General features: G+C 24.1%; 2 protein-coding genes across 2 annotated transcripts in view; both read right to left on the bottom strand.

Moving 5' to 3' along the window:
- Window positions 1-179: 179 nt before the first annotated feature.
- LOC113372876 (iroquois-class homeodomain protein IRX-4-like) lies at window positions 180-2,128 on the bottom strand. Its single transcript, XM_026613216.1, has 5 exons — window positions 2,124-2,128; window positions 1,199-1,361; window positions 663-862; window positions 519-602; window positions 180-429 (listed from the first exon to the last, which is right to left on the bottom strand). Exons 1-5 carry the CDS (start codon window positions 2,126-2,128, stop codon window positions 180-182), a joined length of 702 nt encoding a protein of 233 aa, XP_026469001.1.
- An 8,344-nt stretch (window positions 2,129-10,472) lies between these two features.
- Window positions 10,473-17,164, bottom strand: part of LOC113372877 (probable Rho GTPase-activating protein CG5521) — a 74,513-nt gene continuing 67,821 nt past the window's right edge. Inside the window, 2 exon segments of the mRNA XM_026613217.1 lie at window positions 10,473-10,751; window positions 11,835-12,019. Coding sequence (XP_026469002.1) covers window positions 10,588-10,751; window positions 11,835-12,019 — 349 coding nt within the window. The 3' untranslated portion in view covers window positions 10,473-10,587.

The raw sequence follows: 17,164 nt of genomic DNA on the forward strand, positions 1-17,164 counted from the left end.
TATACAAAATTTTATTAATTACAAAAAAACTGCTCGGCCCATCTGTACCAAAAACTAATCAGCACGATTCCCAACTGATATCTTTCTTTCTGAATTTTCAAAATCGGTACAGGATTTTCGTCTAATAAATTTATTCAAAAATTTTACCAAAGTTTACTTACTTTTTCCATAATTTTCAATCAAAATCCCCGTCTAAAAAGTCCTGCAAGTCTCGTCAAAGCTTCAGCAGCCTCAATTTCTTCCCTATGATGAGACAAGGATAAATCTTCCTTGGAATTCGTTTGATTCTGATTGGAATTTGCAACAATCCATTTATTATACTGTCTTGAATTGGTTTCTTTTGAAGGACTTCTTGAAGATTTTGGGACGTCCCAGGCGGAACAATCGCGTCTTGTTTGGGGCCTAAAATTTGCTGCACTTTCTAACCACCTGAGGTAAAGGACACAAAATATATAGAAGGATTTAAATTGCTTGAAAAGATTAATTTGTCAAAATTATTTAAGGAATTTTTATAGTACCTTGCAAGCAAAGGAGTTTTGTTTTCAGGTTCATCCAATCTTTCAAGACCATCCAAGTATCGTCTCATCATCCTTCTTTTATACCTGCAAGAAAATTATTATTATTTCGAATATTAATATTGTATTTTTTTTGCTAAATTTTACCCATGGGCGTCCTCGTTCCTATTATTAGCCTCTCGTCCAGGTTCTGCCCAAATGCTATCATCAGAACTGATACTAAATTGCTCCAAATTACCATTTGCTTGAGAATTGTAGCTTTTAATTAAATTGGACCAACTACGTCTCTGTGGTTCCCCACCTGAATTCTTTAGTTTTCTTCTCCAGTTTGCGAACCAATTACAAATCTAACAAATAATAGATAATCAATTATATTCAATAAAATTAATTTATTTTGAATATTATAAGTGAATGCTACTGTTTGCAGTCAATTTTTGTCATATTGTAGATATAAATATTTATGAACAAGACGTATTGAATATGAGCTTACATGTACAAAATTAAGTATTTTATAAAGCAATTTTTATAATTTTAATACAAAATGTATTATTGAAATACATGAAATGTATATAATAAGATAATTTGGTTGTGTGTTGTATGTAGTAATTTAAATGGGTGTTTTCAAATATAAAACTTTCAAACTTTTCAAATATAAAAATTAATTGTTAATGTTAATTTATTACCTGTATATATGTAAGGCCAGTTTTAAAAGCCATTTCTTTTTTCTCTTCCCGATTTGGATAAGGGTTGTCCCTTCTTCTAACGAGCCAGTCTTTGAGGAATTTTTTGATTTCAGGGGTGAAAAGTCTTTTAATGACTCTTCTTTCATCATTTAAGGATCTTCGTCTACCAAAAATAAAAGGACAAAAAAATATTCTATATATCTATTATATTTAAAATGTTAATTTGCAACAAAATGGTCGAAATAAAACGCAATATTTAATTAACTCTTTGTTAAGTACGTTTCGACAATGTATGTTTATCATCATTCAGCACGTTAACAAATTCTAAAAAATATTTTGCAATGTTTAAAAAAATCCTTCAAGATTACTAGAAGATATGACAAATAAAAATATAGATACATACCTAACAAGAAAAAAACACAACATAAAATTTTTAAAGACATTGCTTAATTGAAAAATAATATATTAAAAGTTTAAATAATAACAAAATTATGTAGTTAATCCCACGACTGACAAATTTCAAATGGACATCAAAATGCCAAAGCACGCCTTATATATAAAGGGGTTCACAAAACCTGATGCAGGATCAGGATTCTGAAAATTGCTAGATTTTGAAAGAAAAGTGATACAAGGATGGGAAAATAGCCAAAAAATTAAACAAAAATAATAAATAATTAATAAAATATAACTAAACTAGTACCAAATTGTAAAAATGGACGGTGAAATGCAAAATTACGCCATTTGAATTAAAAGGGTTTACAAAACTTGATGCAGGATCAGGATTCTGGGAATTGCTGGAATTTTGAAGAAAAGTGATATAATAATGAGAAAATAACCGAAAATTTAACAAAAATAATAAATAATTATTATAATACAACTAAACTAGTACCAAATTGTAGAAATGGACGATGAAATGCAAAATTACGCCATTTGAATCAAAGGGGTTCACAAAACTTGATGCAGGGCAGGATGAAAATTGCTAGATTTTGAAAGAAAAGTGATATAAGGATGAAAAAATAACGGAAAATTAAACAAAAATAATGGATTATAAATAAAATGCAACAAAACTAATTGTTTTTGCCATTATAGATGATGAAATGCTAAAGTACGCCATTTGAATTAAAAGGGTTCACAAAACTTGATGCAGGATCAGGATTCTGACAGTTGCTAGAATTTGGAAGAAAAAAGATACAAAGATGGGATAATAACGGAAAATTAAACAAAAATAATAAATATAGAATGAAATGCAACAAAACTAGTTGTTTTTTATATCCTTGTATCAATTTTCTATGAAACGCAAAATTACGCCATTTGAATTAAAAGGGTTCACAAAACTTGATGCAGGACCAAGATTCTGGGAATTGCTAGAATTTCGAAAAAAAATGATATAAAGATGATAAAATAATCGAAAATTAAACCGAAATATTAAATAATAAATAAAATACAACAAAATTAGTTGTTTTTGCTATCTTTGTATCAATTTTCTATGAAACGCAAAATTATGCCATTTGAATTAAAGGGGTACACAAAACTTGATGCAGGATCAGGATTCTGGTAATTGCTAGAATTTAAAAGAAAAGAGATACAAAGATGGGAAAATAACCGAAAATTAAATAAAATTAATAAATAATTCATAAAATGCAACAAAACTAGCTGTTTTTACTATCCTTGTATTACTTTTCTTTCAAATTGCGAAATTACGCCCTTTTGAATTAAAAGGGTTCACAAAACTTGATGCAGGATCTGTATTCTGGTAATTGCTAGATTTTGAAAAGTGCTACAAGAATGTAAAAATAACGAAAAATTAAACAAAAATAATAAATAATTAATAAAATACAAATAAACTAGTACCAAATTGTAGAAATGGACGATGAAATGCAAATTTACGCCATATATATAACAAAAGGGTTCAAAAAAGATACACGGATTGGAAAATAACCGAAAATTAAATAATAATAATGGATAATAAACAAAATGCAACAAAAACTAGTTGTTTTTGCTGACCTTGTATCATTTTTCTTCCAAATTGTAAAAATTCTTAGAACTCGATCCTGGATCCAGTTATGTAAACCCTTTCGTATATACGTGTATATATATATATATATATATATATATATATATATATATGATAAAAATTGTTTCTTGGGCATCCATCCAATAATTAAAAAAACAGTTTTAATGCAAAATGTTTTAATTAAGAGAACATACGTTTCGGGTCCAGATTTGACCCATCTTCAGTGCATACAAATAAATTTTAAAAAAATATAACACAAAGAACAACACAAAAATGCAACGAAAAAATAAGTATGAAATAAAAAATTGAAAAAACATCAAGTTATGAAAATTTTGAAAATTGTAAAAATTAAAATAAATAATATGTTTTATTGTAAAAAAGCTTATTTAAAACAAATTGTTTGCAAGATATATATATATATATATAAGGCGCCATTTTGCATATCGCTTTTCATTTGCAATTTGTCATTAATGTGATTAACTACTGTAACTACTAATTTTATTCTTTAAGTTCACTATTTTATTTCATTTTTGTGTTTTTTGAATAAAAAATATGTTTAAAAATTGTGTGTTGCTCTTTTCTTGGTTCGGTATGTATTGATATTTTTATTTGCTACATCTTTCAGTAATTCTGCAATATTTTTCAAATTGTGCTAGTTTTTATTTTGATAGTTTTTTGAATTTCTTTAACTTGTTGAATGATGACCCACATACAGCGTCGAAACGTACATAATAAAAATTAAATTATTAATTATAATCCAGGTGTTAAATTTATAAGCAAATCACCAAAAAAAATAAAACACTCGTCACTTCTTTGTCAGTCGCTGGTTTATTACAGGGTTGAATTCGCATGGGTTATTTTCAAAAAACAGTATTTTTATTATTATCTGGTCTATTAATTTGTGGGTAGTTAAAAAATCGTAAAATCCATACATGCTTTTAGCAAAATCTCAGATCAAAAACTTTGTTGGTCCAACTGACTGGCTGTAGCGACGATTTCTGGTCGAACGGCTGGACGGATTTCTGGTCGGTTGTAATTTTTCCATTTTTTTAATATTTTTGGATGGCAAAGATTTTTTTGTCTTAGCAAAATAGCTGGAAAATATAGTAATAGTAAATATGGTTCAATATATTTAAATATAGTAAAAATTCTGAATATTTGGATGCCGGATTATCGAATTACCGGATTATCGAAACGTCGGATTATTAGAATTTTGGATTATTGGTAGGATTATTTAAAAAAAACGTGAATGGTTTAAAATTTTCGCTCTCAAAATGAGTAAAATGTGTTTAAAAAACGTATATAGTAGTCCTTGATATCATATTCAAATTGTGAAAATTTCCAAAAAAAAATTTTCCCATGAAATCGGTACGCCGAAATGCGCTCAACCTAATTTGAGGCCTCGTTCCAGGTTAAGTGTAAAATGACGTCATTTTGGCCTATTTTCGGTTTGGTATGGAACGCCGATTGAAACAAACTAATGAAATTAAGTTTCATTATTGTTTTAAACACTAAAAATTTGCAAATTGAATAAATTTTAATACAAAATTAATTATTCTAGTATTTGTTAAAAATAATTTCAAAACCTATATTATTATTGTTTATTTATAAAAATAAAACGTTGAAAAAATGTCCCCCCAACAAGTTTTTGGCGATTCTAAATTTATATTATAAGCAATATCTTGTAAAATAATTGTAATTAAATTTTAGAATAAATTCTGAAAAATATTTCAAGTACTGTAGAATTTTAAAAAAATATTAAATAGAAAAATTAATAAAAAATTAATAATAATAGATATGGATAGATATCTGTGAACATTATAATAAAAAACGGCAAAACTTGGGTAAAAAATTTGATAAATATTAAAGCATTGAGTATTTAATTTAAAGCATAAATTATTAGTAATTTTTTACAAAAAATGAAACATTGAAAAGTGTCTCCCCAACAAACGTTTGGTGGCTCTTATAAATTTTGCAAAAATCTTGTAAAATATAAATAATCAGTTTTTAGAATGAATTTCAATAAGTATTTCAAGTATTGTAGTATTTAATTAAATAATTTTAAAACTTACACTATTAGTATTTATTTATAAATAATGAAATATTAAAAAAATGTCCCCCGAAAAAGCCTTCGGTAAATTAAAAAAAAGCCACAGTAAATTTCAATTTTATTAAATATCTTATAATATATTGATAATGAGGTTTTAAAATAAATTTAGATCAATAAACAGATCATTTGATCATTTGCTCAATAGATCAAGTATTTTATAAAAAAAATTCTAAAGCATAAATTATTATTGTTTATTTATACAAAAAAATCAACATTTTTAAAACGTTCCTCCAAGCAAGCCTTTGAGCAATTCAAAATTATATATTTTCAAATGTATTATGAAAAATTAATAATTTAGTTTTAGAATATATTTTGGTAAATATTTAAGGTATTTTAGTATTTTATAAAAATATTTTTGAGTCCTACATTATTATTGTTTATTTATAAAAAATAAAACTTTAAAGAAATGTCTTCATAGCAAACATTTAAGGACTCAAAATATAAATTTTGATAAATACTTCAAGTAATTTATAAAAATAATTAATAAATAAAGAATAATTAAGTAAAAATAATTAATATTTAATAGAAATAGATATCTTTGAAATTTTGAATACAATAAAATGGCAAAAACTTTGTTAAAAATACCATTGATAAATATATTTTATATTAATAATTTTATAAAATAATAAATTAAATTATTTTTATATTAAATTTTTTTTTTAATTAAAAAATTAATCATAAATTTTTTATTTAAATTTAATTTTAAATTAATTAAAAAAATTATATTTTTTTATTAAAAAATTAAGTATAAATTAATGTTTATTTATAAAAAATGAAACATTGAAAAAATGTCTTCCCAACAAACGTTTGGTTTAAATTTTGGAAAAATCTGGTAAAATATTAATAGTAGAGTTTTGGAATTAATTGTAGTATATAAATAACTTATTATAGTATTTTATAAAAATAATTTCAAAACCTACATTATTAGTATTTATTTATAAAAAAAATTCAGCATTGTTAAAATGTCCCCCAAACAAGCCTTTAGCGATTTAAAATTTAGATTTTATTAGATATCTTATAATATATTAATAATGAGATTCAAGAATAAATTTTCTAGTATATCTGGTATTTTATAAATATTGTAAATAAATATTGTTTTAGCAGTAAAAATAAATAATATACTTTCATACTTGATAACACATCTTCATGTTTAGAAAATTTATCATAAAAATAAATTAAAGTGATAGTACATAAATAAAACATTTTTAAATAAATAATAAATTTATTATTACCGTGTATCTTTTTCCCCAATATATAAAAACTGCACAAAATTTTAAAAATAACCTCTCAGCCTAACAAGAAAACATAACATCATGTTTTTCCTCTAAAATCACCTCAATACATACCTGATTTTTAATTATCTGATTGAACTTTATTCAACAAACACTGAAATATATTATAATTGACATTTATAATTTTAAATTTATTTTATTTAATTGAAAACATTTCGTGTTTTTCACGAATTCGATGTCCTTAGTCAAAAATATATTAAGTTACTACTAGAGTCGAGTTGCATGTAGTGGATAGACAACAGAAACTAAAATTGAATTTTAGACAGAAAGCTGGGGGAAAAATTATTCAAAATTATAAAATTTGAAAGGTTGATAGTTTTTGGATGTTTATGGTGAATATTTAAAAGGTTGAACGTTTGTAGGCAATTTTAAAAAATTATTTTAGAGAACATGTTTAATGAGTGAAATGTTATGGCTGTGCATTGTATAAGATTTATACATTTATAAACAATATATATATATATATATATATATATATATATATCCTCAATAAAATGATAAAAATCCTTGATATATATATATATAATATATATATATATATATATAAATTCCTAATATTATTGAACATTATAATAAAAATAATTCAGTTTATATTTTTTTTGTATTTATCATATAAAAATATTAATTTAAAAAATAAAATTATAGTGTTAAAAATTTTGTTTGTTATTTTATTTTAAATCAATTTTTCTTGCCGACTTTTTCATTTTTCGTTTTTTTTTAATTTGTGTTTGCTATTTTTGTCGATATTTATAACCCTTTGTCATATTAATTCTTTATGCTATTTTAGTTTTAATTTAATTTTTCTTGTCAATTTTTTTTCGTCTTTTTTACAGTTTTTTTCTTTTTTTTATTTCGTTTTTTATTTTTTACATTTTTTTAAATCAATTTTTCTTGTCGATTTTTTTATTTTTCGTTTATTTAATTTTTTTTACTTTTATCAATTATGTTTTAATTTAATACTCTTGTCTTTTTTTATTTTTTGACCGTTTGATTTAATTTTTCTTCCCAATTTTCGTTATTTTTTGTCTTTTCCTAATTTTTTGCTATTTTTGTGGAATTTGTTTTAATTTAATTTTTCTTGATGATTTTCTTTATTTTCCGTCTTTTTCTATTTTTGCCGATTTTGTTTAAAATTCATTTTTTTCACACTTTTATCTTTAAATTGAATTAAACTTATTTCAATTTAAATTTTCTTGACGATTTTAGTTATTTTCGTCTTTCTCCTATTTTTGCCCATTTTGTTCAAATTTTTGACACTTTGTCTTTAATTTAAATTAAATTTGTCATTATTCAATAACTTTATATTTGTTATTACTGTATATTTTATCATTTAATTTTGCAAATTAATATTATATGAAGAATAATTGAATTGGCAGTCAAAACGTTTAGAAATTTTTTGAAATTATATATATTTATATTATATTACATGCTCCAATATATATATATATATATATATAATATATATATATATATATATTAGGGTGGTCCTTAAAATGGTCATTTTCGAATTTTCTTGCTCCCAGGGGCTCAAATGGTTCCAAATAGATAAAAAACAATTCTCTAAAAGTTTTAGCTCTTAATATTGACGTTTAGATAGAGCGCAATTCAATCAAAGTTTGTATGGGAAGAGCATGGAAACAATTTTGAAAATTTAAAAAAAATGTTTTAGGTTTAACTTAGCGACAAATGAATGAGTTTTATTCATTCATTTGTTCGCGAAATTACATCTAAATAACATTTTTTAAATTTTTGAAAATTTTTTCATGCTATTTCCATACAAAACTTTGATTGAATTGCGCTTTATCTAAATGTTAATATTAAGAGCTAAAACTTTCAGAGAATTGTTTTTTATCTATTTGGAACCATTTGAGCCCCTGGGAGCGAGGAAATTCGAAAATGACCATTTTAAGGACCACCCTAATATATATATATATATTATTCATTCTTTTATTTATTTTTGAGTAAATTTTCCACATAATCTCCTACTAATTCTAAGCATTATTAAAATAGAACTTGCGAGACCCAATTTTGATCATTTACACTTCAATATATAGGCTGAACTAATATCAATTTAATTTCTGCTTTTATTTCATAATAATTATAATAACTAGGTGTAAGTGGCATTTTGCCTCTAGGCAAGTTGCATATACTTTCCAATACGTGTAAATAACATACTAGGTTAATTATCAATTTTCAAATACTAAAACTAAAATATTAGGCAATATTATAGATAATTTAATTCTGTACAAATTTGACGAATATTTTATATATTTAGGACAAACGGTTTAAAAGTTACAAGAGATGTAATAAATAAATGCATGAAAATAAAACCAGTTTGTATTGTTAGGACTAGCCATATATTTAATGCCTTATTAATTAATCTAATATTAAAAACAATAAATATTTTCTCACAGAGCACCTTTGTGTTAGCACAATTGTATATAATATAATAATATAATATATTATTATATATATAATGCTTACCTTAAATCTAATAGCTTCTCTTCTTGTTTAAATTTAAATATATTTATAATTAATACTTTTATATATTTTCAAAATTAAGTGTATATATATGTATATATATATATATATATATATATATATATATATTATATAGTTATTTCAATTTAACAAATACTGAGAAATTTTTCCTACACCCAAAAGTAAAATGTGCAGTTCTATAATATAATTAAGTAGCTTCTTTTATAAGTTAATATAATTAATATAAATTAATACATAAATATATAATTGATATAATACTTTTATTAAAATAGTAATAATGGAATATATATATATATATATATATATTATAATTAACTATATATATATATATAATTATATATATATATATTATAATAACTAGGCAGTTAATATTTTCTGGGCAAAAGAATTTAATGATTTTTTAGGCTTTTCCTCAAAAAAAAATGTACAAATATAAATTGTTAAATGTATTTTTTTTTACTGCCGGATAATTTTAAACACATATTTTCTCCAATTTTTTGAAAAACTTTAAAGAATAAAAAAAATTTAAAGAATTGATAATAGTTATAAATTAAAATTATAAAAATTTCCTTCTTATTTTTGTAATTTTCCGGTTTAAAAACAAAATTTAAACAAAAATCAATTTAGTCTTTGTAAAATAAATGTAAATATTTAAAATAATAAAAAAATATTAAATTTAAATCTACTGGAAATAAAAATAAACTATAAGACAATTTTGAAAATAAATCGTTTATAGACAAACAAAAGCTTTTTTTATATATTTTGGTATAAATTTTTATCTGCCCAGAAATTATATATATATATATATATATATATATATATATATATATATATATATATATATTATAAAAACTATTCCATTATATAATTTTTATAAATTCATCAGTCAAGTATTCGAATATCTGAACTTTTCAATAATACTCTTTTAATTTATTAAGTCAATAAAATTATAGTTGATTCATTTATTATTATTTGTTATTTTCATTAAAAATTAAACAAAATAAATGCTTTCATAAATAATAAACCAACAAATATAATATTCGCAAAATAAACTATAAACTAAATTTATATATATATAAATAATGATTAGATTCTTGGAATGTATAGTATTACAAAAAATGCAACATAAATAAATACTTTCTTTATATTTTCTTTAAATAAAAATGCAGTTTAATTGTAGTCAATTCGAGTTAAGTTTGGACGTGAATAAATAAATTGGTGTTTTTGTAATTTAATAATTATATAGTTATTATATATTACTATAAGAATTTTATATGTGTGCTAGTTATATATTCTTATAATTTATATATATATATATATATATATATATATATAAATATCATTCTGCTTTTTTTTCTATCAAAAATACTCATTCATATAATATATCTTTTCTCAAAGTTTAAAAAAATATTCTAACATACCGAATAAATATCCTTCGATCTATAGACAATTCAAATATATTCTTCACAAATTATCGGTATCTCCTCTGGCCCATCGTAGGACTTTCCTGGTCATTATTTCTGTGTGTAAAATGTCCTGCAATTCTTTTAATTGGTCTCGGAGAACTTGCATGTTGATTCAGATCGACCGACTGGAAATTCAGGTCACCACTTTGTAACTCTGGTTGATTCCAATCTGAAAAGATAATAGACATATGAATATATACATATATATATATATATATATATATATATATATATATATATAAATACATATATATATATATATATATATATATATACGAGGTCTGTTCAAAAAGTACCCGGAATTTTCGTTTTTTCAAAAAAATATTTATTTATTCGTCTACATTAATGTGGTCCCCTTCAAAGTAGTCCCCCCCAGATATAATACACTTATGCCAGCGTTTTTCCAATTTTCGAAGCACCTTGATATTCACTTTTTGATATGTCCTTGAGCACTCTCAGCGATTTTCTTCAATCGAGGAAAACCGCCGTCCTTTCATGGGTCTCTTCAACTTTGGGAATAGGAAAAAGTCACTCGGAGCCATATCTGGTGAATATGGAGGTTGGGGCATGACTACGGTATTGTTTTTGGCCAAAAAATTACGAACAAGCAACGACGAGTGAGCAGGTGCGTTATCGTGGTGCAACAGCCATGAATTGTTTTGAAAAATGTTATGACATGAGCCAATTGATATGCCAACTTCATCAGCAACTTCTCTAATTGTGATTCGGCGAACATTCATAACCATTTTTTCCACTTCTTTCACATTTTCATCGTTTGTTGACGTGCTGGGTCGACCGGAGCGTTCGTCATCTTCAACGTCTTCGCGGCCATCTTGGAAACGCTTATACCACTACTCGTAAACACTTGTTTTTTTCATAGCAGACTCACCATAGGCTTTTTGTAACATTTCACACACTTTGTTACACTTTATTTCATTTTTTACGCAAAATTTAATACAAATTCTTTGACTTTTCAATTCTTCCATTGTAAAAATCGCCGAGCTCAGAAAAACACGTCGAACTTAGCGACTACCACAGACAAAGTAAACAGTGAATATAGCTGAAAATTTCATCATACTTTAGGGGCATGTATACCAACACAATAAAAAAAAAATTTTGACAATCAGACACTCCAGACCCGCGAAATTTAAAAATTCCGGGTACTTTTTGAACACACCTCGTATAAAGATAAATATATAAATACATATATAAATATATATATATATATATATATATAATTATTTTTTATTACCTCTGCCTGATACTGGTTGATGTCTTCCACTATCGGGAACACTCATAGTGGTTGTTGATGTCCCAGAAACAATGTTTAGAGAACTTTGGGATGGACAAAAGACTTTTGCAGAAAAGTCTTCAAATGTGGTGCGTTCTGAATATCTGGAAGCCACCACGTCCAAGGAACGTACACGTTCTTCGTAACTGCAAACAATAGCATTAACAAGTTATGAATTTAACTATATAGATATATCTTCTATATCTATAAAAATAAGTCGGGTTTTCCTTCCTGACGAAATAACTCCAGAACGCACAAACCGATTTGCATTCGTTGGAAAGGTCCCGGGCTCCGCAAGGTTTATAGCTAAGAAAATTAGTGGTACATGGCATCGTGCCCTAATTCAAATTCCTGGAACTTCACGCACCGTAATTAAAAATTCGAGTAATGACATTAGTGAGAATTTTCAGAATTATGCTTGGTTAAATCAACGAGCAATTCTTGCCGCAAAGAATAAAGATGTACATGCACTGAATTTCACCATTCAATCAAAAATTGCTGGGGATTTGGTGACATACCAATGATTCCGACTGGTCGTTTGATTTCAAACAATTGCAATTTCCAATTCGCATTGCGTTCGCAATAACAATTCGCAAAGGCAATCGCTTAGTGTTTGCGGGATAAATATCAAATAGATTATTTAGAAAATCATTGTTTTTCACATGGGCAGTTATACGTTGCCTGTTCATGAGTTAGAAAACCATCCGCTTTGTTTGTGTTAACGTCAGACCAAAAAACAAAAAATGTGGTTTACCAAAGAGCACTTCAATGAAATGGATAATTTGCGGATTCACTTTCATTTACTTAGAGAAGTTCAACTAAAAAACACTTCATTTTTGTAATCGAAATAAATTCATTACTGTTGTATAATAAAATCAAATTTTGCCTTTTCAAGTATAAAACAAACAAAAAATTTCTTCATCTTTCTCACGAAATCATCTGGTGGCGAAACGGAGCTCGTCGGGTTTGCTAGTTTATACATATATATATATATATATATATATATATATATAATTTTCTTTTATCTTACTATTGCTGGTATCCAGAAAGTCCTGTTCTTTTAGCTCGACTGGCATTAATAGCAGTCGACCTGATCAATCCTGCCAAACAGGACCCACCAACAACTGCTTCATCGTGTACAGGACCAAAAAATGGAACCTGAAAGATAATTGTAAATTTAATATTTACAAAATACAATATATTATGAATCGTGGTACTTACATCAGGTTTTTTATTGACTGTTATCCTAAACAAACCACTTGGCAAAGGATATATAACAATTAGCACATCGCAAAACTCAGTTGGCAAAATGTCTCTTCGATAATCCCTGTAGTGTTCGCTCCATACGATGTGTACTTCGTCGTTTCCTAAATGTCTTGTCTAAAAAATAATAATAATATTATATAAGCACAATTGTATATAATATAATAATATAATATATTATTATATATATAATGCTTATCTTATATCTAATAGCTTCTCTTCTGGTTTAAATATATTTATATGTAATACTTTTATATATATTCAAATTTAATTATATATATATATATATATTTATAAATATATATATATATATATATATATACATATATATAATAGATATATCAATTTAACAAATACTGAGAAATTTTTCCTACACCCAAAAGTAAAATGTGCAATTCTATAATATAATTAAGTAGCTTCTTTTATAAGTTAATATAATTAATACAAATTAATACATAAATACATAATTGATATAATACTTTTACTAAAATAGTGATAATGGAATATTTAATTATATATATATATATATATATATATATATATATATATATAAATATATATGTATGTATGGGCAGTTAATATTTTCTGAGCAAATAATTTAATGATTTTTAGGCTTTTTCCTCAAAAAATATTCTTCTACAAATATAAGTTCCGAATAATTAAGATAAACAAAATATACACAAGCTTCTTGACTGAATTTGTATCTACACAGATATAGTGCGGATAAAATTTTAATTTAGAAGTATATCGAGTTGCTGTATGTTTTTACAATATTAGACAATATTATAGATCATTTAATTTTAAACAAATTTGCCAAATATTTTATTAATATTAGACAAACCGTTGAAAAGTTACAACAAATATAAGAAGAAAATGCATGAATCGTCAATCAATTACATAGACTCTATTACACATTCAGATTAGATCGAATTTCTATTTTCTAATGCGATTTAAAGTATACCGAGTTGCTGTAGGTTTTTACAATGTTAAAAAATGACAAAAAAAATCGACAGAAAATGGCAAAAATTGTAAAAAGTCAAAAATCAAATCGACAAAAAATAGAAAAAAAAATTGAAAAAAGTCGACAAAAAAAAACTAATTTAAAACAAGATTGCAAAAAAATTGGAAAAGCAAAAAATAAAAAATAAATTAACATTAAAAAAATGCAAAGATGAAAAATAAAAAAAATAGATAAGCAAAATTTGGAAGAAGACGAAAAATTTAAAAAATCGACAAGAAAACTTAAATAAAAACAAAATCGAAAAAACTAAAAAAAGGCAAAAATGAGTAAAAAAAATTAAAAAAGTCTACACAAATGTTATATGATACCAAAAACACTTAAATTATAATAAATACTTATATTATAATTTATATTAAATGTTATTTATTAGTTCTAAAATATTTGTTTTAAAATTCATCTAATTTTTAAATTAATAAAAAAAAGTACAATTTTAACAAACTTTTCGAGCTTTTCTTTAACCCATTTTCAGTACAAAATAATTAATAAAAATATAATATGTTAAAGTACGAATAAATAATAATAACAAATCGAAAATATGAAGTTTTTTGTTAATATTAAAAAATTTAAAATAATTGTTAAAAAATTAATGGAATTATTAATGGTTTTATTTATTATTCCCTATTTATGTAATTTAAGCATTGAGATTTTTTGGGTTTTGTACTAATTTTTCCTTTTTCAAAATATTTTTATATACATTTATTTATAAATTACATAACTTGACAAATAATTTTTTAAATTTGATAAAACACATAAAAACCGTTTCAAATTTTTTCAAGATTTAAACTAGAATAAATGATACATAAAATGTGCACGAGCACCCTGACTAAATTTGTTTCTACATAGATAATAATCTCGCAGATTAAATTTTTGTTTGAAGTATACTGAGTTGCTGTAGGTTTTTACAATGTTAGAAAATGTTATAGATTATTTAATTTTAGGCAAATATGTCGAATATTTCATTAATATTAGACAAATGGTTTAAAAGTTACAATAAATTTAATAAGCAAATGCATGAACTGATTGTCAAATAGATAATTTAAATTCTTAACATTTTTAACTTAGACCAAGTATATCATGTTGCTGTAGGATGTTACAATATTAGACAATATTATAGATTATTCAATTTTAAACAAATTTTCCGAATATTTTATTGATATTAGTCAAACGGTTTAAAAGTTACAACAAATATAACAAGAAAATGCATGAATTTTCGATTAATTAGATAGATTCTGTTACACATTCTGATTAAATCGAATTTCTACTTTCTAATTCAATTTAAAGTATACCGAGTTGCTGTAGAATGTTACAATGTTAGAAAATGTTATAGATAATTAAATTTCAAACAAATTCGCCGAATATTTCATTAATATTAGACAAACCATTTAAAAGTTATAACAAATGTAATAAACAAATAAATGCAGACAACAATTGTCAATAATTAGATACTTCAATTCAATTGCAGTTTTACAGTAAATCGAATTTCTGTAGAGCATTTTGTTGTTAGAAAGATTAAGATTTTTTTTTATTTATTTATTCATTTATTTGAATTTCATTTCATTTATTTAATTAAAGTTAATTAAATAATTTAGGTTGGAAAAACAATATAATAAATAAATGCTTTTACAGCGCTTGCAGATTAAATGTATAGCAAGTTGCTGTAGAATGTTACAATGTCAGCAAATATTATATTCTATTTAATTTTGAACAAATTTACCGAATATTTTATTAATATTAAACAAACGGTTTAAAAGTTACAGTAAATATAATAATAAATTTAGATTAGACCGATTTACTAATTTCAATTTTAAAGTATACCGAGTTTCTGTAGAATATTACTATTTTAGAAAATGTTATAAATAATTTAATTTTACGCAAATTAAATTATTATTAGACAAACGATTTAAAAGTTACAACAAATCTAACAAAGAAATGCATAAATCGATGGTCAATTTAAATTAAATCGAATTACTAATTTCAATTGAATTTTAAAGTATACCGAGTTGCTGTAGAATGTTACAATGTTACAAAATGTTATAGATTATTAAATTTTAAACAAATTCGCCCAATATTTCATTAATGTTAGACAAACGGTATAAAAGTTAAAGAAAATATAATAAACAAATGCAGGCAACAATTGTCAATAATTAAATAGTTCAATTCAATTGCAGTTTTGGAGTTAATAGAATTTCTATAAAGCTTTTTATTGTTAGAAAGATTAATAAATATTTTTATTTTATTTTATTTATTTAGTTTTAAACGAAATTGTCTGAAGATAATTAAATAATTTAAGTTGTATGAATAAGATAAAGGTTTCTTTTCATCAATTTAGTAATTCAGATGGTGATCAAACACAAAATATATTTGCGCAAAGCAAAATCCTTAAACATATTGAAAATTTCGTTTTATAAATAAGAAATTAGGGTTTGTGATAAAAAGACAAAAATAATATTTTCTTTTACAGTAATTAATATATTCGTGACATAAAAGGTTCAAGATGATATAATAACGTATATTATTAAACTTATATATTATGAGATAGATATTATCGTTATATAAGAATTGCAGATCAAATTCTATTTTTAATTGCTATTTCAAAGTATACCGTGTTGCTATAGAATGTTACAATGTTAGAAAATGTTATGATGATTTAATTTTAAACAAATATGCCGAATATTTTGTTACTATTAGACAAACCGTTGAAAAGTTACAGTAAATATAATAAGCCAATGCATAAATCGTCGATCAATCAATCAATTAGGTCGAATTTCTATTTTGTAATGCAAATTAAAGTATATCAAGTTGCTGTAGAATGTTATAATGTTAGAAAATATTATAGATTATATAATTTTAAAGAAATTTGCCGAATATTTTATTAATATTAGACAAACCGTTGAAAAGCTACAGTAAAAATAATAAACCAATGCAAGAATCGATGGTCAATTTAGATTAGATTGAATTACTAATTTCAATTGCAATTTTAAAGTATACCAAGTTGCTGTGTAATGTT

The sequence above is a fragment of the Ctenocephalides felis genome, unplaced genomic scaffold, assembly GCF_003426905.1.
Source record: "Ctenocephalides felis isolate EL2017-DRISC unplaced genomic scaffold, ASM342690v1 CF-g0.4_SCAFFOLD_01604, whole genome shotgun sequence".
Classification (NCBI taxonomy): Eukaryota; Metazoa; Arthropoda; class Insecta; order Siphonaptera; family Pulicidae; genus Ctenocephalides; species Ctenocephalides felis.

Bases quoted from the DNA above. Each gene is read 5' to 3' on its own strand.
- LOC113372876 (XM_026613216.1), bottom strand. The intron at 863-1,198 runs GTAATAAATTAA...ATTATTTGTTAG, and splicing joins CTGGCCTTACATATATACAG to ATTTGTAATTGGTTCGCAAA. The intron at 430-518 runs GTACTATAAAAA...CCTTTACCTCAG, and splicing joins AAAACTCCTTTGCTTGCAAG to GTGGTTAGAAAGTGCAGCAA.